This window comes from Budorcas taxicolor, chromosome 18 (genome assembly GCF_023091745.1).
Source record: "Budorcas taxicolor isolate Tak-1 chromosome 18, Takin1.1, whole genome shotgun sequence".
In the NCBI taxonomy this organism is placed as follows: Eukaryota; Metazoa; Chordata; class Mammalia; order Artiodactyla; family Bovidae; genus Budorcas; species Budorcas taxicolor.
The window spans coordinates 62,061,341-62,078,775 of record NC_068927.1 but is presented as its reverse complement, the minus strand read 5'-3'; the positions used below and the strand labels follow the sequence as shown (position 1 = coordinate 62,078,775).

The window sequence follows — 17,435 nt, the reverse complement described above, 5'->3', positions numbered from 1 at the left end:
TGGAAACAGCTCCTTCACATCGTGAAGAAGATGAGCTAGACCACCATCAGGCAAAACAGCCCATAGCCTTTGAGAGGGCCAAGCCCGTGGCGTAGAAGAGCTACTGTTTCAGAGAAGGGTTCCTGGCATAACAGTGATGAAGCTCCCGAACACAGTCCCACTTCCAGTCCCGGAGCCAGCCACCCCTTCTGTGGCAGTTCCAGCCCCAGGGAACTTGGCTGCTGTGTCAAAGTCCCTTGAAATGGCACTGGTTTGGAAGCTGTGGCTAGGAATAAGTGAGATGGTCTGGGGACCTGGGGCTGCCAAGCTGCTGTGGCTCTCATCAGTCAGTGTCTCCAGTCCTTCACCACCACTGTGGACCGTGATCACTCAACAGAGGGAGGAGGTTCTTCTGATCAGGGAGGAGGTGGAGACGAATTTGGCGCAGGCGTCCATTTTCAGGGGAAGAAGGCCTGAGGCCCGAGAGCTGCTTCCGCTGCAGAGAAGACAGAGGGGCAGGGAGGAGGCTCACCTTGGACTTCTTTCAGGTTTTCTTAAGGAGCCCTCTGTCAAAGGACTTTCAGTGTTCTCTGTATTACTTAACTGTTAGATGCTTAAGCTTCAGTTGCTGAGCCCAAGCCTCTGAGTTCAGGTGCTTCGTGTAATATTTCTTACCGTCTTGATCTGAGTCAAGTTTCTCAGAGTGTCTGTGACACAGTTTTTCTTCTGTAAGGTGGGAACAGATGGTTCTTTAATGAGCTATTATATTGATGACAGGTTCTTGCCTGTAAGTACTTATTTAATGTTTAGAGTAATACTACAGTAATTTAGAGCAACAGGAAGCCTTCAGACACTTCTGGTCCTTGCTGCTGTTATCAATGTCATAACTGAAACTTTTGACCTTTCCATTAAACGTGCCGTGGACTTTGTCATCTCTGAAGACACCACTCATGCTGTACCTCATCTAGATAATGAATTGCACTCACTGGGTAGAACATAATATCTGACACTTCTGTATAGCCAAAACAGTGTTGAGCTTTATTCAAATATATTTCATGGATTTTGAACAGTGATGAAAAATCCATATTAATTGGAGGATCTCATAAGGCCATATGAGAAAGCATAAGAAATTAAAATTAAGAGATGCATAATTTCTCCAGATACCCGTGCATGGATCTGTTAGTACACATACTTCAACCAAGTCAATCCGTACCCCTTACCACCCTTTCTCTTTTGCATGAAAATGAGAACTTTTCATGGCCCTTTTGGTGACATGTGGTTTCATTTCAGGAACGACTGACCTCTGAGGATGTGGCCATCAAATTCACTCAAGAGGAGTGGGAATTCCTGGACCCTGCTCAGAGGGCCTTGTACAGGGACGTGATGCTGGAGACCTACAGGAACCTGCTGTCTGTGGGTAAGGATGACTTCCTTCCAGAGCTGCCCTTGGGTATCTGCATTTTCCCTGTGTGCCCCTTGGGAGGCCCTGATGTCTTTCATCTGAGAGTTCTGGTGACTGGGGCATGACACAGCTTCACAAGGTTAAACGGACCCTCTTCAGATGCTGTGTCTGTTTCATGTCATATCTGAGGTTGTCCCAGAGCTTAATTATGTACAAAGCTCACTGGCAAATGTTAAAAAAAAAAAACACCAAAAAACCCGATTTCCTATTTTCTGCCTTTTGACTTTTGGCTCAGTGTTTAAAAAAATCCACAGGTCTTTAGATTTGTTTCTTCTGATAACCCTGAATATCTATTTCTTTTTATTTGTTTTTGCTTGCTTTTTTTTTGGCTCCACCATTCTGCAGGTGGGATCTTAGTTCCCTAAGAATCAAACCTGCACCCCCTGCATTGGAAGTGAGAGTCTTAACCACTGGATCACCAGATGAGTCTCAGAATTTCTGTTTCTGATCTGAATATTATCTTCACATTGGAGCATGAGAAAAAGCTCTGGATAGTGGGGAGTGATGTAAAAATAGCCAAAAATACAACATATAAAGAAGAATGAGTATCTCAAAGGGCTGTTTTTTTCTGTTTAAGAGTGGGACAAGCTGGTGGATTGGATCCTCTGTGGTTGTTTCTTAGGAAAATGTAAGGAGAGTAGGTAAAGAGATTGTCTTTTTGATCCTAGATCCTACGAGGGGAGCATGTGTGAATCTCACGGGCTCTTAGCTTGCCGTCTGTAGGTCGAGCGCATGGTCCCATCTCAAGATCCTCTAATGTCTGACTTTCATGTTGTATTATTTTTACTCTTGTGCTGCTCTACCCAGTCTGGGAATGTCAGCTGTTCCCGATGTTACATTCTCCTTACTTTGTATCATTTTACCACCTAAATTTCTTTGAAATATATCCCTGAGGGTCTGAAAGTTTATCTGGTTTCCTTGCTGTGATAATCCACCTATGTTTAATTGGCAACCTCTGCTGAGTCTCTGTGGAGTGGATTTACTAGCAGACACTAGTCCTAATGTTATTTTCTTGCTCTGCACAAACTCACCACTTGAAGCTATCCAGTAGAATGGTCAGTATGTTCTAAGATTATGAGAGAGAAAATATCACGAGAGCCTGTTATATCTTTCTAGGTTATTTTCTGGCTTTGGAGACTCTGTCAAGGGCACCATGACAGTGTTGTTGATATGTATCAAGGACCATATATTTTAGCCTCTGTAAATGGTATGGGAATTTATCCCAGGACAACTTGGTCCAAGTTCACATTCTCATATCTATGGGGCTATTGGTTGCACTGTTGTTCTGTGCATTGTCAGTATTTTTTTATTTTAACATTGAGTTCAAAGTTCTGTGTTACTCTTACTGTTTCTGTTTTGTATTTGCAACACGTTGGATGGTTGATTGGGGAATGATCCCTACGGCAGAACTGGTGATCTCAGTCCCTCTTAAAATTCTTTATATATTCTTTATACTTATTTACTATCAGATGTATGATTTCCACATATTTTCTCTTTTACTGTTGATTGTCTTTTCAAACTCACTGTACTTTAATGCATAGTTCAGTTCAGTTCAGTTGCTCAGTCGTGTCTGACTCTCTGTTACCCCATGAATCCCAGCACACCAGGCTTCCCTGTTCATCACCAACCCCTAGAGTTTACTCAAACTCGTGCATCGAGTTGGTGATGCCATCCAGCCATCTCAGCCTCTGTCGTCCCTTTCTGTTCCTGCCCCCAGTCCCTCCCCACATCAGGGTCTTTTCCAACGAGTCAAATCTTCACCTGAGGTGGCCAAAGTATTGGAGTTTCAGCTTCAGCATCAGTCCTTCCAATGAACACCCAGGACTGATCTTGTTTAGGATGACTAGTTTGATCTCCTTGCAGTCCAAGGGACTCTCAAAAGTCTTATCCAACACCACAGTTCAAAGGCATCAATTCTTTGGCACTCAGCTTTCTTCACAGTCCAACTCTGACATCCATACCTGAGCACTGGAAAAACCATAGCCTTGACTAGATGGACCTTTGTTGGGAAAGTAATGTTAATGCCTCTGCTTTTGAATATGCTATCTAGGTTGGTCACAACTTTCCTTCCAAGGAGTAAGCATCTTTTAATTTCATGGCTGTAGTTTATAATTTTGATATAGTTCAAATTATTAATATCTGGTATTATTTTGTGGCCTGTACATCTGGTAAATCATTTGTGGGTCCAATTTCCAGAAACATTTCCTGCATGTTTACTTCTAGGAGTTTTATACATTTGGGACTTAGGTTTAAGTCTTTAAACCATTTTGAGTTCATTTTTGTCTATAGTGTAAGATAATGTTTCAAGTAAATTCTTTTGCTGGTGGGTATTCAGTTTTGTCAACATGTCTTATTTCATAGACTGCTTCCAGCATTTAGTCGTTTTTATACCCTTGTGAAACATTGTTTGAATATCTCCGCCAGAGGTGTTTTTGTTTTTGTTTTAACCATTCTTTTTAGGTATGCTGCTGCTAAATCGCGTCAGTCGTGTCCGACTCTGTGCAACCCCACAGACGGCAGCCCACCAGGCTCCTCTGTCCCTGGGATTCTCCAGGAAAGAACTCTGGAGTGGGTTTCCATTTTCTTCTCCAATGCATGTATGCACGCTAAGTCACTTCAGCCATGTCCGACTCTGTGCGACGCCATACACAGCAGCCCACCAGTCTCCTCTGTCCCTGGGATTCTTCAAGCAAGAATGATGGAGTGGGTTGCCATTTCCTTCTCCCCTTTTTAGGTATAGTTAACTTACAATGTTGTGTTTCAGGTATACAGCAATTCACAAGATACTTAATATAGTTCCCTGAGCTATATCGTAGGTTCTTGTTGTTTATCTATTTTATATATATATTCACTTCAGTTCAGTCACTCAGTCATGTCCAACTCTGAGACCCCATGAATTGCAGCACGCCAGGCCTCCCTGTTCAGCACCATCCTCTGGAGTTCACCCAAACCCACGTCCATCGAGTCCGTGATGCCATCCAACCATCTCATCCTCGGTCGTCCCCTTCTCCTCCCGCCCCCAATCCCTCCCAGCATCAGCGTCTTTTCCAATGAGTCAGCTCTTCTCATGACATGGCCAAAGTACTGGAGTTTCAGCTTTAGCATCATTCCTTCCAAAGAAATCCCAGGGTTGATCTCCTTCAGAATGGACTGGTTGGATCTCCTTGCAGTCCAATGGACTCTCAAGAGTCATCTTCAACACCACAGTTCAAAAGCATCAATTCTTCAGCGCTCAGCCTTCTTCACAGTCCAACTCTCACATCCATACATGACCACAGGAAAAACCATAGCCTTGACTAGACGGACCTCAGTCGGCAAAGTTATGTCTCTGCTTTTGAATATGGTATCTAGGTTGGTCATAACTTTTCTTCCGAGGAGTAAGCGTCTTTCAATTTCATGGCTGCAGTCACCATCCGCAGTGATTTTGGAGCCCCAAAAAACAAAGTGTGACACTGTTTTCCACTGTTTCCCCATCTACTTCCCATTAAGTGATGGGACCGGACGCCATGATCTTCGTTTTCTGAATGTTGAGCTTTAAGCCAACTTTTTCGCTCTCCTCTTTCACTTTCAAGAGGCTTTTTAGCTCCTCTTCACTTTCTGCCAGAAGGGTGGTGTCATCTGCATATCTGAGGTTATTGATATTTCTCCTGGCAATCTTGATTCCAGCTTGTGCGTCTTCCAGTCCAGCGTTTCTCACGATGTACTCTGCACAGAAGTTAAATAAGCAGGGTGACAATATACAGCCTTGACGTACTCGTTTTCCTATTTGGAACCAGTCTGTTGTTCCTTGTCCAGTTCTAACTGTTGCTTCCTGACCTGCATACAGATTTCTCAAGAGGCAGGTCAGGTGGTCTGGTATTCCCATCTCTTTCAGAATTTTCCACAGTTTCTTGTGATCCACACAGTCGAAGGCTTTGGCATAGTCAATAAAGCAGAAATAGATGTTTTTCTGGAATGCTCTTGCTTTCTTGATGATCCAGCGGATGTTGGCAATTTGTTCTCTGGTTCCTCTGCCTTTTCTAAAACCAGCTTGAACATCAGGAAGTTCATGGTTCACGTATTGCCGAAGCCTGGCTTGCAGAATATATATTAGTTTGTATATATTCGGACTCCTAATTTATCTCTCCCTTTCCTGCCCCAGCCACCATCCTGCACTATCCCCTTTGGTAACCATAAGTTTGTTTCTTATGCTGGTGAGTTTATTTTGTGAATAAGTTCATTTGTATCATTTGTTTCAGTTCAACATATAATATCCTATGATATTTGTCTTTCTCTGTCTGATTTCATTTAGAATAATCCCTAAGTCTCTATATTGCTGCAAAAGGCATTACTTCATTGTGTTTTATGCTGTGGAGGTGGCAACCCACTCCAGTGTTCTTTCTTGGAGAATTTCATAAACAGGGCAGTTTGCAGGCTGCAGGCCATGGGATCTTAAAGAGTTGGACATGGCTGAGCTACTTTCACTTCACAATATTTCCCTGTATGTAGGTACCCTTTGTCTGTCAGTGAACATTTAGGTTGCTGCCATGTTTTGCCTCATGTAAATAGTGCTACTAAAACATTGGGGTGCATGTGTCATTTTGAATTCGTTTTCATCCTTTCTGGATATATGCCCAGGATTGAAATTGCTGGTTCATGTGATAGCGCTATAGTTAGTTCTTTATGGAACCTCCATGCTATCCTCCAAAGTGGCAGTACCAATTTATGTTCCTTCCAACAGTGTAGGAGGGTTCTCTTTTCTCCACACCCTCTCAAGCATTTATTGTTTGTAGACTTTTTGATGGTGGTCATTCTGACCAGTGTGAAGTGATACATTTTTGTGGTTTTGATTTGCATTTCTCTCCTAAGTAGAGACATCAAACATCTTTTCAGGTGACTGTTGGTCATCTGTTTGTCTCCTTTGGAGAAATACCTGTTTTGATCTTCTGCCCAGTTTTTGATTGGGTTGTTTGTTCGTTTGTTTTATATTAAGCTATATGAACTGTTTGTATATTTTGGAAATAAATCCCTGATAGGTAGCATCTTGCATATATAGTCTCGTAGTCCAAAAGTTGTATTTTTGTTCTTTTTTTTGGTTTCCTTTGCTTTGCAAAAAGGTTTTAAATTTAATTAGGTCTCATTTGTTTGATTTTGCTTTTATTACCATGACTCTAAAAGATAGATTCAAAAAAATTTTGCTGACATTTATGTCAGTGTTTTGCATTTGTTTTCCACTATGAATTTCATAGTATCTGGTCTTGCATTTAGATGTTTAATACATTTTGAGTTTATTTTTGTATGTGGTGTTAGAGAATGTTGTAATTTCATTCTTTTTCATGTAACTATCCATTTATCCCAGCGTCACTTATTAAAGAGACTTCTTCATTCTATATTCTTTCTTCCTTGTTATATAGAATAATTCACTATAAGTAAATTGGTTTATTTCTGGGTTTTCTGTCCTGTTCTACTGATCTGTGTTTCTGTTTTGTGCCATCATCATACCACTTCCCTGGTGGCTCAGATGGTAAAGTGTCTGCCTACAATGCAGGAGACCCAGGTGCAATCCCTGGGTCCAGAAGATCTCTGGAGAAGGAAATGGCAATTCACTTCAGTATTCTTGCCTGGAAAATCCCATGGACAGAGGAACTGGGTAGGCTACAGTCCATGGGGTCGCAAAGAGTCAGACACGACTGAGCGACTTCACTTTTTCTGTGATGACTATAAGTTTGTAGTATGGTCTGAACTCAGGGAACATGATTCCTCCAGCTCTGTTCTTCCTTCTCAAGATCGATTTAGATATCAGAGTCTTTTGTATTTTGGTACAAATTAAGTTTTTCTTTGTTTTATGAAATATGTCGTTGTTAATTTGATAAGAGTTGCATTGAATATGTAGATTGCCTTGGATAGTATGGTCATTTTGACTGTTATTTCTTTCAATCCAAGAGCATAGTATATGTTTCCATCTGTTTGTGTCATCTTTGCTATCAGTCATCAGCATCTTATAGTTTCATGAATACAGTTCTTTTGACTTTTTAGGTAGGTTTATTCCTTAGAATTTTATTTTTTTCTCTGAGATGGTGAATGGGATTGTTTCATTAATTTTACTTTCTCATGTATCATTATTAGTGTATAGACATGCAGCAGTTTTCTATATATTTTGTATCCAGCAAGTTTACTCTGTTCATTGATAAGGTCTAGTAGTCATCTGGTGGCTTCTTCGGGATTTTCTGTGTATAGCATCATAGTGACAGTTTTACTTCTTTCTTCTTCTTTTTTTTTTTTTTACTTGAATTCCTTTTATTTATTTTTCTTTTCTGACTGTTGTGGCTAGGACTTCGAAAAATTTGTCCAGTAAAAGTGGCAATAGTGAACATTCTTGTCTTATTCATGTTGTTAAGGGGAATGCTTTCAGTTTTTCCTTGTTGAGTATGATGTTAGCTGTGTGTTGGACATATACAGTCTTAATTATGCTGAGGTAGGGACCATCTGTGCTCACTTTCTGAAGGGTTTTTATCATAAATGGCACTTGAATTTTGTGAGAAACTTTTCTGCATCTATTGATGATCATATGGTTTTTAGTCTTCAGCTGTTACTGTGGTGTATCATAGTGATTAACTTGTGGATATTGAGAAATCTTGCATCCCTGCAATAAATCCCACTTGCTCATGGTATGATCCTTTTATGTCCTTTAATGTGTTAGTAACTGTTTGAATCTGCTCTTTTGGACTCAGGGGAGGTCTAGGAGAATAAAACCTTTTTCTACAAAAAGGTGTTGGATGCCTCAGAAAGGCTTTTGTAACTGGGAAGGTCCTCCAGAGTCAGTTTCAGTCCCTCCTTTGATACTCCTCGATCTTGAGATGAACATGTGTGGAAGAAGAAACAAAATAAATGTCCAATAGAGAGATTAATCATGCTTGGCAGAGGAACCCAGGTTTAGATAGCCTTTTCCTGGATTTTCCTTCTGATTTCTGCTAATAAGATTCTTACACAATATCCTGGAATATTATGTATGCTTTTCTTGAATATAAGCATTCCATTGTAACTTACAAAATTCACAGTTGGATACATTACATTGTAAATAGTATAACAGGTATTATCCTGCTTTCTCCATATATCACAGTCACTTTTAAAATCTCTCTTGTTTCTGTCCCATACCCATAGTATAATGCCCATGAACTTGCTGAACCAGTTCTTTTCTTTTAAGGTCAGTATGTTAGTTTGCGCTCTCAGTTATTTTCACAAAGACATGGCAGTCACAAGCTGATATCTGACATAAACCTGTGTACCCTATGCTCCACGCAGACCCTTTCTTCGTCCTGACCATTCCTCACATAGTACTTTGATATGGACGGAAACATTGTTCTTACCTACCACATCCGTCCACCTTCTACATAGTCTCACTGTAAAGATAATCTCTGGTCATTTATTGAACAAGTTTCTCAGGACATGACCTAAATCACTCTGTGCATCCATGATGACTCACAACCGATTTCTAGATGGGATGGTTGAATAATAGTTAAACAGACTACTTCTGTATTGTATCTTCCTTGATATTTTCTTTCCAAGTTCCTTGTATTTCTTTTTAATATTTTCTAATCTATTCATTCCATGGGTGGTCATGTTTACAAATAAGTTTTCTCAGTCTGTATGTTCAGATTCATATCCTGTTTCCATTACCACTTTGTGCACCAATTGGGTGTGTCTCCTGCTCTGATTAGAGAAAAACATGTTAATTTACCTCAAGCCTTTCAAAGCAAATTAGTGCTGTTGGTTGGCTTACAGTAGTGCATGTTTTATAGTAAATACTCAAAATTTACTTTTGTTTAAAAAATGTAATATCTATTCTGTCATGTTCTTTATGATATGATGTTATCTACATTATATCTTTTTAAAATTTTATTAATTTTATAATTGAAGTATAACTGCTTTACAGAATTTTGTTGTCTGTCAAACCTCAACTACATTATATCTTGTATGCTTTTCACTTGCAACATTTTTCAGCAATATTGTGTCTGACCCTAGTCAATAAATACCCAAAGCACTCACTTTTTATTTATTATATTTTGGTGCCATTAAACCAGGTAATTAAGAATAGTGCATGGCTAGAGAGAAGCCTTCCTTGGTGGCTCAGTGGTAAAGAATTCACCTGCTAATGCAGAAGATGCAGGTTTGATCCCTGAGTCAGGAAGATCCCATGGAGAAGGAAATGGCAACCCACTCCATTATTCTTGCCTGGGAAATCCCATGGACAGAGGAGTCCGGTGGGCTACAGTCCATGGGGTCGCAAAGAGTCAGACATGACTGAGCGACTAAACAACAACATAGGTATGCATTGCTTTGATTATTGGCTGTTAGAAAACTATTTTACATCTTTATTTATGTGTCATTTACAGATGATGGTCTTTTAGCATATATTCTGCAATACAGCTGACACATACTACTTCTTAACATTGTAAAATGCCTTTTCTTTTTGGGTATGTAGTTCTATAGCAGATTTAGAAAACTATGTTGTTTCCAAAAAATTGTTTTAGTCATATTCTTCATTTTCTCATTTGTTTTCAATTGTAAACAACCAATTATGTATAGTTACTTGGGTAAGCTTGCTTTTGGATTATTTACTATCACAGTATGTAATATATTGTTTAGAATTTATTTATGTACAGTAAGTATACAGAATACAATGATAGTGTAATGTTTTTCTTTTCAATTTGAGACAACTGTTGATTGATAGGTTCCTAGGGGTCCTGGAGGAAAAATACTCCTGTTTCTGAGAGTTGGCATAAGATTGTCCAATGTGAGTGTGTTTGGCATATGGTTTTTAAAACTAAGCTACCTTAACAGTGAATTTATGTTATCATGCTTTCTTAAGTTAAGAACTCTATTCCTTTAGTGTTTCTAAAAACTTAAGGTCATCATTGTGGTGTTTCATAACTTGGTGTTAAGTATTACTTTTAGTGTAATCTATATTCACCATGAAAGATTTATTTTTGAATTATTGTGAGCAGGATACCTGTGGTTCTTTTTATCTTATAGATATCTCTCCTACACATGTGATCAAGGATTTACAACCCAAAGTGAACAGTGATAAACGAGAAACATTCCAAACATTGATGCTGGGAAGACCTAAAAGCTGTGAAATCAAACATGTTCATCTTTGGGAAAATCAGGAAAATATGTGTGACTTTGAGTGTCAGGGGAGAGATGACAAAAGAAATTACAAAGGCACACCTGTAAGCCTTAATGAAAGTGTGACTGATGGAAGAGATTCATATGATGGAAAGGATGCAGGAATCAAGCCCTTTGGAAACAGGCTTGGATTTAAGTCTCACGAGAAACTGCAGATACTTCAAACTGGCAGGATAATTTCTGAATATAATAGAGTTGAGAGGTCTGTCAACAACAGTTTCTCATTTTCACCACTTCAAAGAATTCCTCCTTGTGTCCAAACCAGTGTTTCTAATATATATGGGAATGATTTTATGAATCCTTCAGTAGTATTGCAAGACCTCAAAGCACACAGGGAAAAACCTTACAAATGTGATGAGTGTGGCAAGGCCTTTCGTGTAAAGTCAGTCCTTTTAAGTCATCAGACAGTTCATACTGGAGACAAACCTTACAAATGTGAGGAGTGTGGCAAGGCCTTTACTCACAGCTCAAACCTCAGGAGACATCAGAAAATTCATGCAGGACAGAAATTTAAATGTGATACATGTGACAAAGTCTTCAGCCGAAATGAAAACCTTGCTGGTCATCAGAGGGTTCATACTGGAGAGAAACCTTACAAATGTGATGAGTGTGGCAAAGTCTTTTCTCACAGATCAACCCTCAGGAGACATCAGAAAATTCATATAGGAATGAAATTATTTAAATGTGATATATGTGACAAAGTCTGCAGCCGAAATGCAGACCTTGCTGTTCATCAGAGGGTTCATACTGGAGAGAAACCTTACAAATGTAATGAGTGTGGCAAGCAGTATAGTTACTCTTCACAGTTAATAAGTCATAAGAGACTTCATACTGGAGAGAAACCTTACAAATGTGATGAGTGTGGCAAGGCCTTTCGTGTTAAAACCTTCCTTATAAGTCATCAGACAGTTCATACTGGTGAGAAACCTTACAAATGTGATGAGTGTGGCGAGGCCTTTCGTCTAAAGTCAACCATTTTTAGGCATCAGACAGTTCATACTGAAGAGAAACCTTACAAATGTGATGAGTGTGGCAAGGCCTTTACTCACAGCTCATACCTTAGGAGCCATAAGAAAATGCATACAAGAAAGAAACTATTTAAATGTGATATATGTGACAAAATCTTCAGACGAAATGTACACCTTGCTGGTCATCAGAAGGTTCATACTAGAGAGAAACATTACAAATGTGATGAGTGTGGCAAAGCCTTTTGTGTAAAGTCAGTCCTTTTAAGGCATCAGACAATTCATACTGGAGAGAAACCTTACAAATGTGATGAGTGTGGCAAGGCCTTTCGTCTTAAAACCTTCCTTATAAGTCATCAGACAGTTCATACTGGTGAGAAACCCTACAAATGTGATGAGTGTGGCAAGACCTTTCGTCTAAAGTCAACCATTTTTAGGCATCAGACAGTTCATACTGGAGAGAAACCTTACAAATGCGATGAGTGTGGCAAGACCTTTCATGTAAAGTCAATGCTTTTAAGTCATCAGACAATTCATACTGGAGAGAAACAAGGACAAATGTGATGAGTGTGGCAACAGCTTTCGTGTAAAGTCAATCCTTTCAAGTCATCAGACAGTTCATACTGGAGAGAAACTTTACAAATGTGAGGAGTGTGGCAAGGCCTGATGTAGGGAACAAGGTATAAGGAAGGTTGAGGAGACTCTCAGCAAGGGCTGAACATTCTTGCAAACGAGATGTTCTGCCTAGTGTAGGGAACAAAATATAAGGAAGGTTGAGAAGTGCTTGCAAACGAGACTCTCAACCAGGGCTGAACATTCTTGCAAACGAGATGTTCAGTCAAGAATCCTCTGTTCCTGTGGGAAAAGAGCATTTATTGCACACAAGGATGTTTCTCTGATTCCTCAAAAGGAACAGACCCTGGGACAAAACGGATTCTAAGTTGATAAGGAAGTTCCCGAAAAAGTCTTAGCTGCAGTAAATAAGTTAAGGTAATGGTTATCTCACCCTGTGCCTGGGCACTATGTAGTCGCTGAATTATGGTGTTTGGCAACTTGCCCTGTAGATTGTTGTGCAAAAGATATAAAGTAAAGCAGCTGCAAGAAGCAGCAGTTGTAAAGTAAAAAGATTCAAACCACTCTGCAGTGTTGGTGTTTCATTCCGTTGCCAACATCTGGTGCCCAATGCGGGGCCTGACCAAACCGAAAGGGTAAGCACCCCGGGGTGAAACGCTGAAAGGGGGACTTTCGGCAAAAGGAAAAAAAGAAAAGAACCGAAAGGGTAAGCACCCCAGGGCGAGATGCTGAAAGGGGGACTTTTGGGAAAAAGAAAATAAGAGAAAAAGAACAGAAAAAAGAGAAAAGAAAAAGAAAAAACCATGGGGAATTCCCCGTCTTTAAAGTCACAATATATGGAGCTGGTTAAGGGGCTCCTGCGTTCTATAGGAATTACAACGTCTACTCGCCGTTTGAATAAGTTGTTCTGCCTCATAGAGCAGCATTGCTATTGGTTTCAATATCAAACAAAAGTACAGCTGAATTTGAAGGAATGGAAAGTGGTAAAGAAGGACTTAAGAAAGCAACATCAAAAAGGAAATGTGATTCCTTTAAGGCTGTGGACTCTATGTAGCACTATAATGCAAGCTTTAAAATTAATGGCTGCTGATGGTGAGGCCGTCTCATGTTCTCTTAAGGATGATTGCCTGTATGAGGATGTGCCTGTGAGTGAGGAGAAGGAAGGCAAATGTGAGGAGGGTGCTTCACCTCGGCCTCCGCCCAAACCTCCGGATGACAGTACAGATTCATTCACAGAGACAGATAGAGATGTGAGGTCGGGGGAGGATTCAGATTCTATAGAGGCAATGACCACTGCCTTTTGGAAGGTTTTATTAAATAGAAAACAAACTTCCAAGGCTGTTAACCCTTCTGCACCACCTTATGCATCCCTATTTCCGGTAGCTGTCGACAAGGCTGAGGTAGGGAGAGAGAGTCAGTGGTTTTCGAAGTACGGGACAAAGTATATTTTGGGAAATGCTTATTAATGACTCTCCTCCTTTAATGTCACTGATTATTGAAGATAGACAGTTTGAAGGATTAGTGGATACAGGAGCAGATGTTTCAGTTATTTCTCTCCAGCAGTGGCCTAATGACTGGAAAAAAGAAAAAAGTCCTCTTGTTTTAACAGGCTTAGGATCTATAGCAGATGTGTGGAGAAGTGCTCAACCTTTGTCATGCCAATTGTCTAATGGAAAAAAAGTATTTATTTCTTTTTACATTGTTAATACACCTATTAATATCTGGGGAAGAGATCTTTTAGTTTCTTAAGGAACAACACTCACCATCTCGTCGGAAAACTTGTAGCCACTGCTCAGATTCCTTGAGCTCTTCCATTGAAATGGTTAACTGATGTCCCTAAATGGGTTGAGCAGTGGCCGCTTCCAAAAGTGAAGCTCGAGGCTTTAGAACAATTATTAGAAGAACAGCTTCAATCTGGCCATATGGAACCTTCCACCTCTGCTTGGAATTCTCCTGTTTTTCTCATTAAGAAAAAATCTGGTAAATGGAGAATGTTGACTGATTTAAGGGAAGTTAACAAATGTATACAACCTATGGGACTTTGCAATTAGGTCTCCCTTCTCCTGCCTTGATTCCACAGAATTGGTCTTTGATGGTTTTAGATTAGAAGGATTGCTTTTTTACTATTCCTTTGCAAATAAAAGATAGAAATAAATTAGCTTTTACTGTTCCAGTGTATAATCATGGGCAGTGTCAGTTAACCTTACTATTTGGACGGGAAACTTTACTTTGAATATTAATGATCCTAGAGGGCTGTTTCAAGTTCATTTGCCTATTAATAAATCTTACTCTGCTATAGCATGTGTAAAATTTCCTTATTCTTTACTGTATGGACAATGGATTTGGAATGAAATTTTAGGAGTTATATCATGTTCTGATTGTAACTTGACTCAACGTATAAACCATTCCTGGTGGGAAAATGTTGAAAACAAGATGGTCCATTCCAGTAATTACTCTTTGATTATTGTGAAAGCACGGACTGAACTCTGGTTGCCTGTTAATCTTACTCGACCTTGGTCGGACTCGTTTGCTGTCACTCATCTTGTGAATGCTGTACAAACTCTTCTCCATCGATCCCGAAGAATGCTTGGCATTGTCATCGCATCAATTCTCACTGTGGCTTCAGTAACAGCAACAGCAACTGTAGCAGGTCTTGCTTTGCATCAGGGCATACAGACTACTGATTTTGTCAGGGAGGGGCATAAGGATGCTCATTTATTGTAGCAACAACAGCATGATTTGGACTCTCAATTGGCTACTAATGTATTGAATTTACAACACACTGTTTCCTGGTTAGGAGATCAAGTGACTGTGTTAGCTACAAAAAATGTGTTAAAATGTGATTGGAACTGATCCCACGTATGTGTAACCCCTGTTCCCTTTAATATGAGTGAGAGTTGGGAAAAAGTGAAAAGATCTTTAGTGGGACACCAGAATTTAACTGCTGAAATTATGGAATTGGAACAAACTATATTGTCAACTTTTAGTAAGACGCTGCCTGATATTATTGGTTCTGATATACTGAAGAGTCTTCAAGAAGGATTGGATAACCTCAATCCTTTAGGGCATGTATCTACATTGTTAACAACATCCTTTGTGAATACTTTGTTAATTGTTGCTAACAATTGAAAGAAGCAGCTTTGAGTATTCAAGTTCTTATTCAGCACCTTCAAGAAAAGAAAGGGGGAGATGTAGGGAACAAGGTATAAGGTAGGTTGAGAAGTGCTTGGAAACGAGACTCTCAACCAGGGCTGAACATTCTTGCAAACGAGACGTTCTGCCCAGTGTAGGGAACAAAGTATAAGGAAGGTTGAGAAGTGCTTGCAAATGAGACTCTCGACCAGGGCTAAACATTCTTGCAAATGAGATGTTCAGTCAAGAATCCTCTGTTCCCTTGGGAAATGAACATTTCTTACACACAAGGATGTTTCTGATTCCTCAAAAGGAACAGACCCAGGGACAAAATGGATTCTAAGTTGATAAGGAAGTTCCCGAAAAAGTCTTAGCTGCAGTAAATAAGTTAAGGTAAAGGTTATCTCGCCCCATGCCTGCGCACTGTATAGTCGCTGAATTATGGTGTTTGGCAACTTGCCCTGTAGATTGTTGTGCAAAAGATGTAAAGCAGCTGCAAGAAGCAGCAGTTGTAAAGTAAAAAGATTCAAACCACTCTGCAGTGTTGGTGTTTCATTCTGTCGCCTGCAGCCTTTACTGACAGCTGAAACCTCAGGAAACATCAGAAAATTCATACAGAAAAGAAATTATTTAAATGTGTTATATGTGACAAAGTCTTCAGCCAAAATGCACACCTTGCTGGTCATCAGAGGGTTCATACTGGAGAGAAACCTTACCAATGTGATGAGTGTGTCAAGGCCTTTCATGTTAAGTCATCAGACAGTTCATACTGGAGAGAAACCTTACAAATGTGCTGAGTGTGGAAGAGTCTTTGGTCAAAAAACACATCTTTGACTTCATTAGAGAATTCATACTGGAGAGAGACCTTTCAGATGTGATGAGTGTGGCAAGTTCTTCAGTCGAAAGTCACACCTTACAAGTTATTGCAGAATACACATAGAGAAAGCTTTCAAATGTTTCAAGTGTGGACAATCCTTTACTCAGGTCTCAGCACTCACTAAACATCAGAAAATCCATACATGAGAGAAACGTATGTGAATGTGGTATATGGTAGAAGTCTTCAAAATTCAAAGTTCAAAATTCACGCCCTACTGTTGGTCAGAGAATTCATCTTACTGAGAAACCATACAAATATCATGAGTGTGGCAACATCTTAGGCTTCATGAGAAAATTCATACTGGATAGAAGCCAGATATATATGTAGTTATTAGGTCTATAGAACATGAATTCATTCTAGAAAGATTCCTCACCAATTTCACGAGTAAAAAAGAAAAAAACAACAACAACCCTATCCTCACAGCTCACATCTCGCCATTAGTATCAGAGTATCCTGGAGAAAACACAGCAATGTAATGTGTGTGGCCAGGATCTTACCCAAAATAGGAACATAGTGGAGCCAGACTCAGTGGTTGTGGCAAATCCTTTACCTTTTTCACTGTATGTATTCTCTGATGACTTAATTCAGGTACTCAGCAACTGCAGTAAGTCCATATTTGAAGAGAAGCTATAGAGTTCTTTTCATGTAAAAGAAACCCGAATTCTACCTCAGCAAAGATGATTCTTTGGGATAGTAGTCTGCCATCTTTTTGGTCTCCTGGCTTTCTGAATAAATCACTATTCCTTGCCCAACAAGTAGTCTCTCAGTTTATTGGGCTGTTGTGTGGTGAGCTCTAAGAGCTTGACTTTGGTAATACATTGATCAAATGCATTTGCTGCATGCGTTTCATGATGGTCTCTGGGAAGGAATCAGTGAGATGAAGGGGCCGACTTCATTAGATATGATTCATTCACTTTCGTGTTTCCTGGAAAGACACACAGCCTGAATTATGAAATTCAATGGTGTGTGTGAATTAGCAAGAGGGAGGGCGGAAAATAACGTAAAACTAGGACATGACTCATGGTCAGTAGGATCAGGAAGCCCTTCCATACATAGTCCAGCCCGTTACAAAAGATAATGTTCTACCAACTGACCTTGAACAGAGTAGGCAAGATGTTAAAAGGACTGGGCTTTTCTTAGGAGGAGAGGGACAGTTACCAGGGACTGATGGTGTGCTAGGAATGATGCATAGGAAAAGGGTCGTGTGCTCCATTGGATAGAAATAACTGTTGTATGTATGATTAAAGAAGAGTTACTCTCATTTGTGGAAATTGAAGACAGA

General features: G+C 39.8%; 1 protein-coding gene across 1 annotated transcript in view; it reads left to right on the top strand.

Moving 5' to 3' along the window:
• The first annotated feature begins 10,593 nt into the window (after positions 1-10,593).
• The window catches only part of LOC128064048 (zinc finger protein 813-like), a 41,163-nt gene continuing 34,321 nt past the window's right edge, over positions 10,594-17,435 (top strand). The window contains exons 1-4 of the mRNA XM_052656865.1: positions 10,594-11,253; positions 11,338-11,660; positions 11,745-12,072; positions 13,263-13,544. Coding sequence (XP_052512825.1) covers positions 10,594-11,253; positions 11,338-11,660; positions 11,745-12,072; positions 13,263-13,544 — 1,593 coding nt within the window. The remainder of the gene's footprint in view (positions 11,254-11,337; positions 11,661-11,744; positions 12,073-13,262; positions 13,545-17,435) is intronic.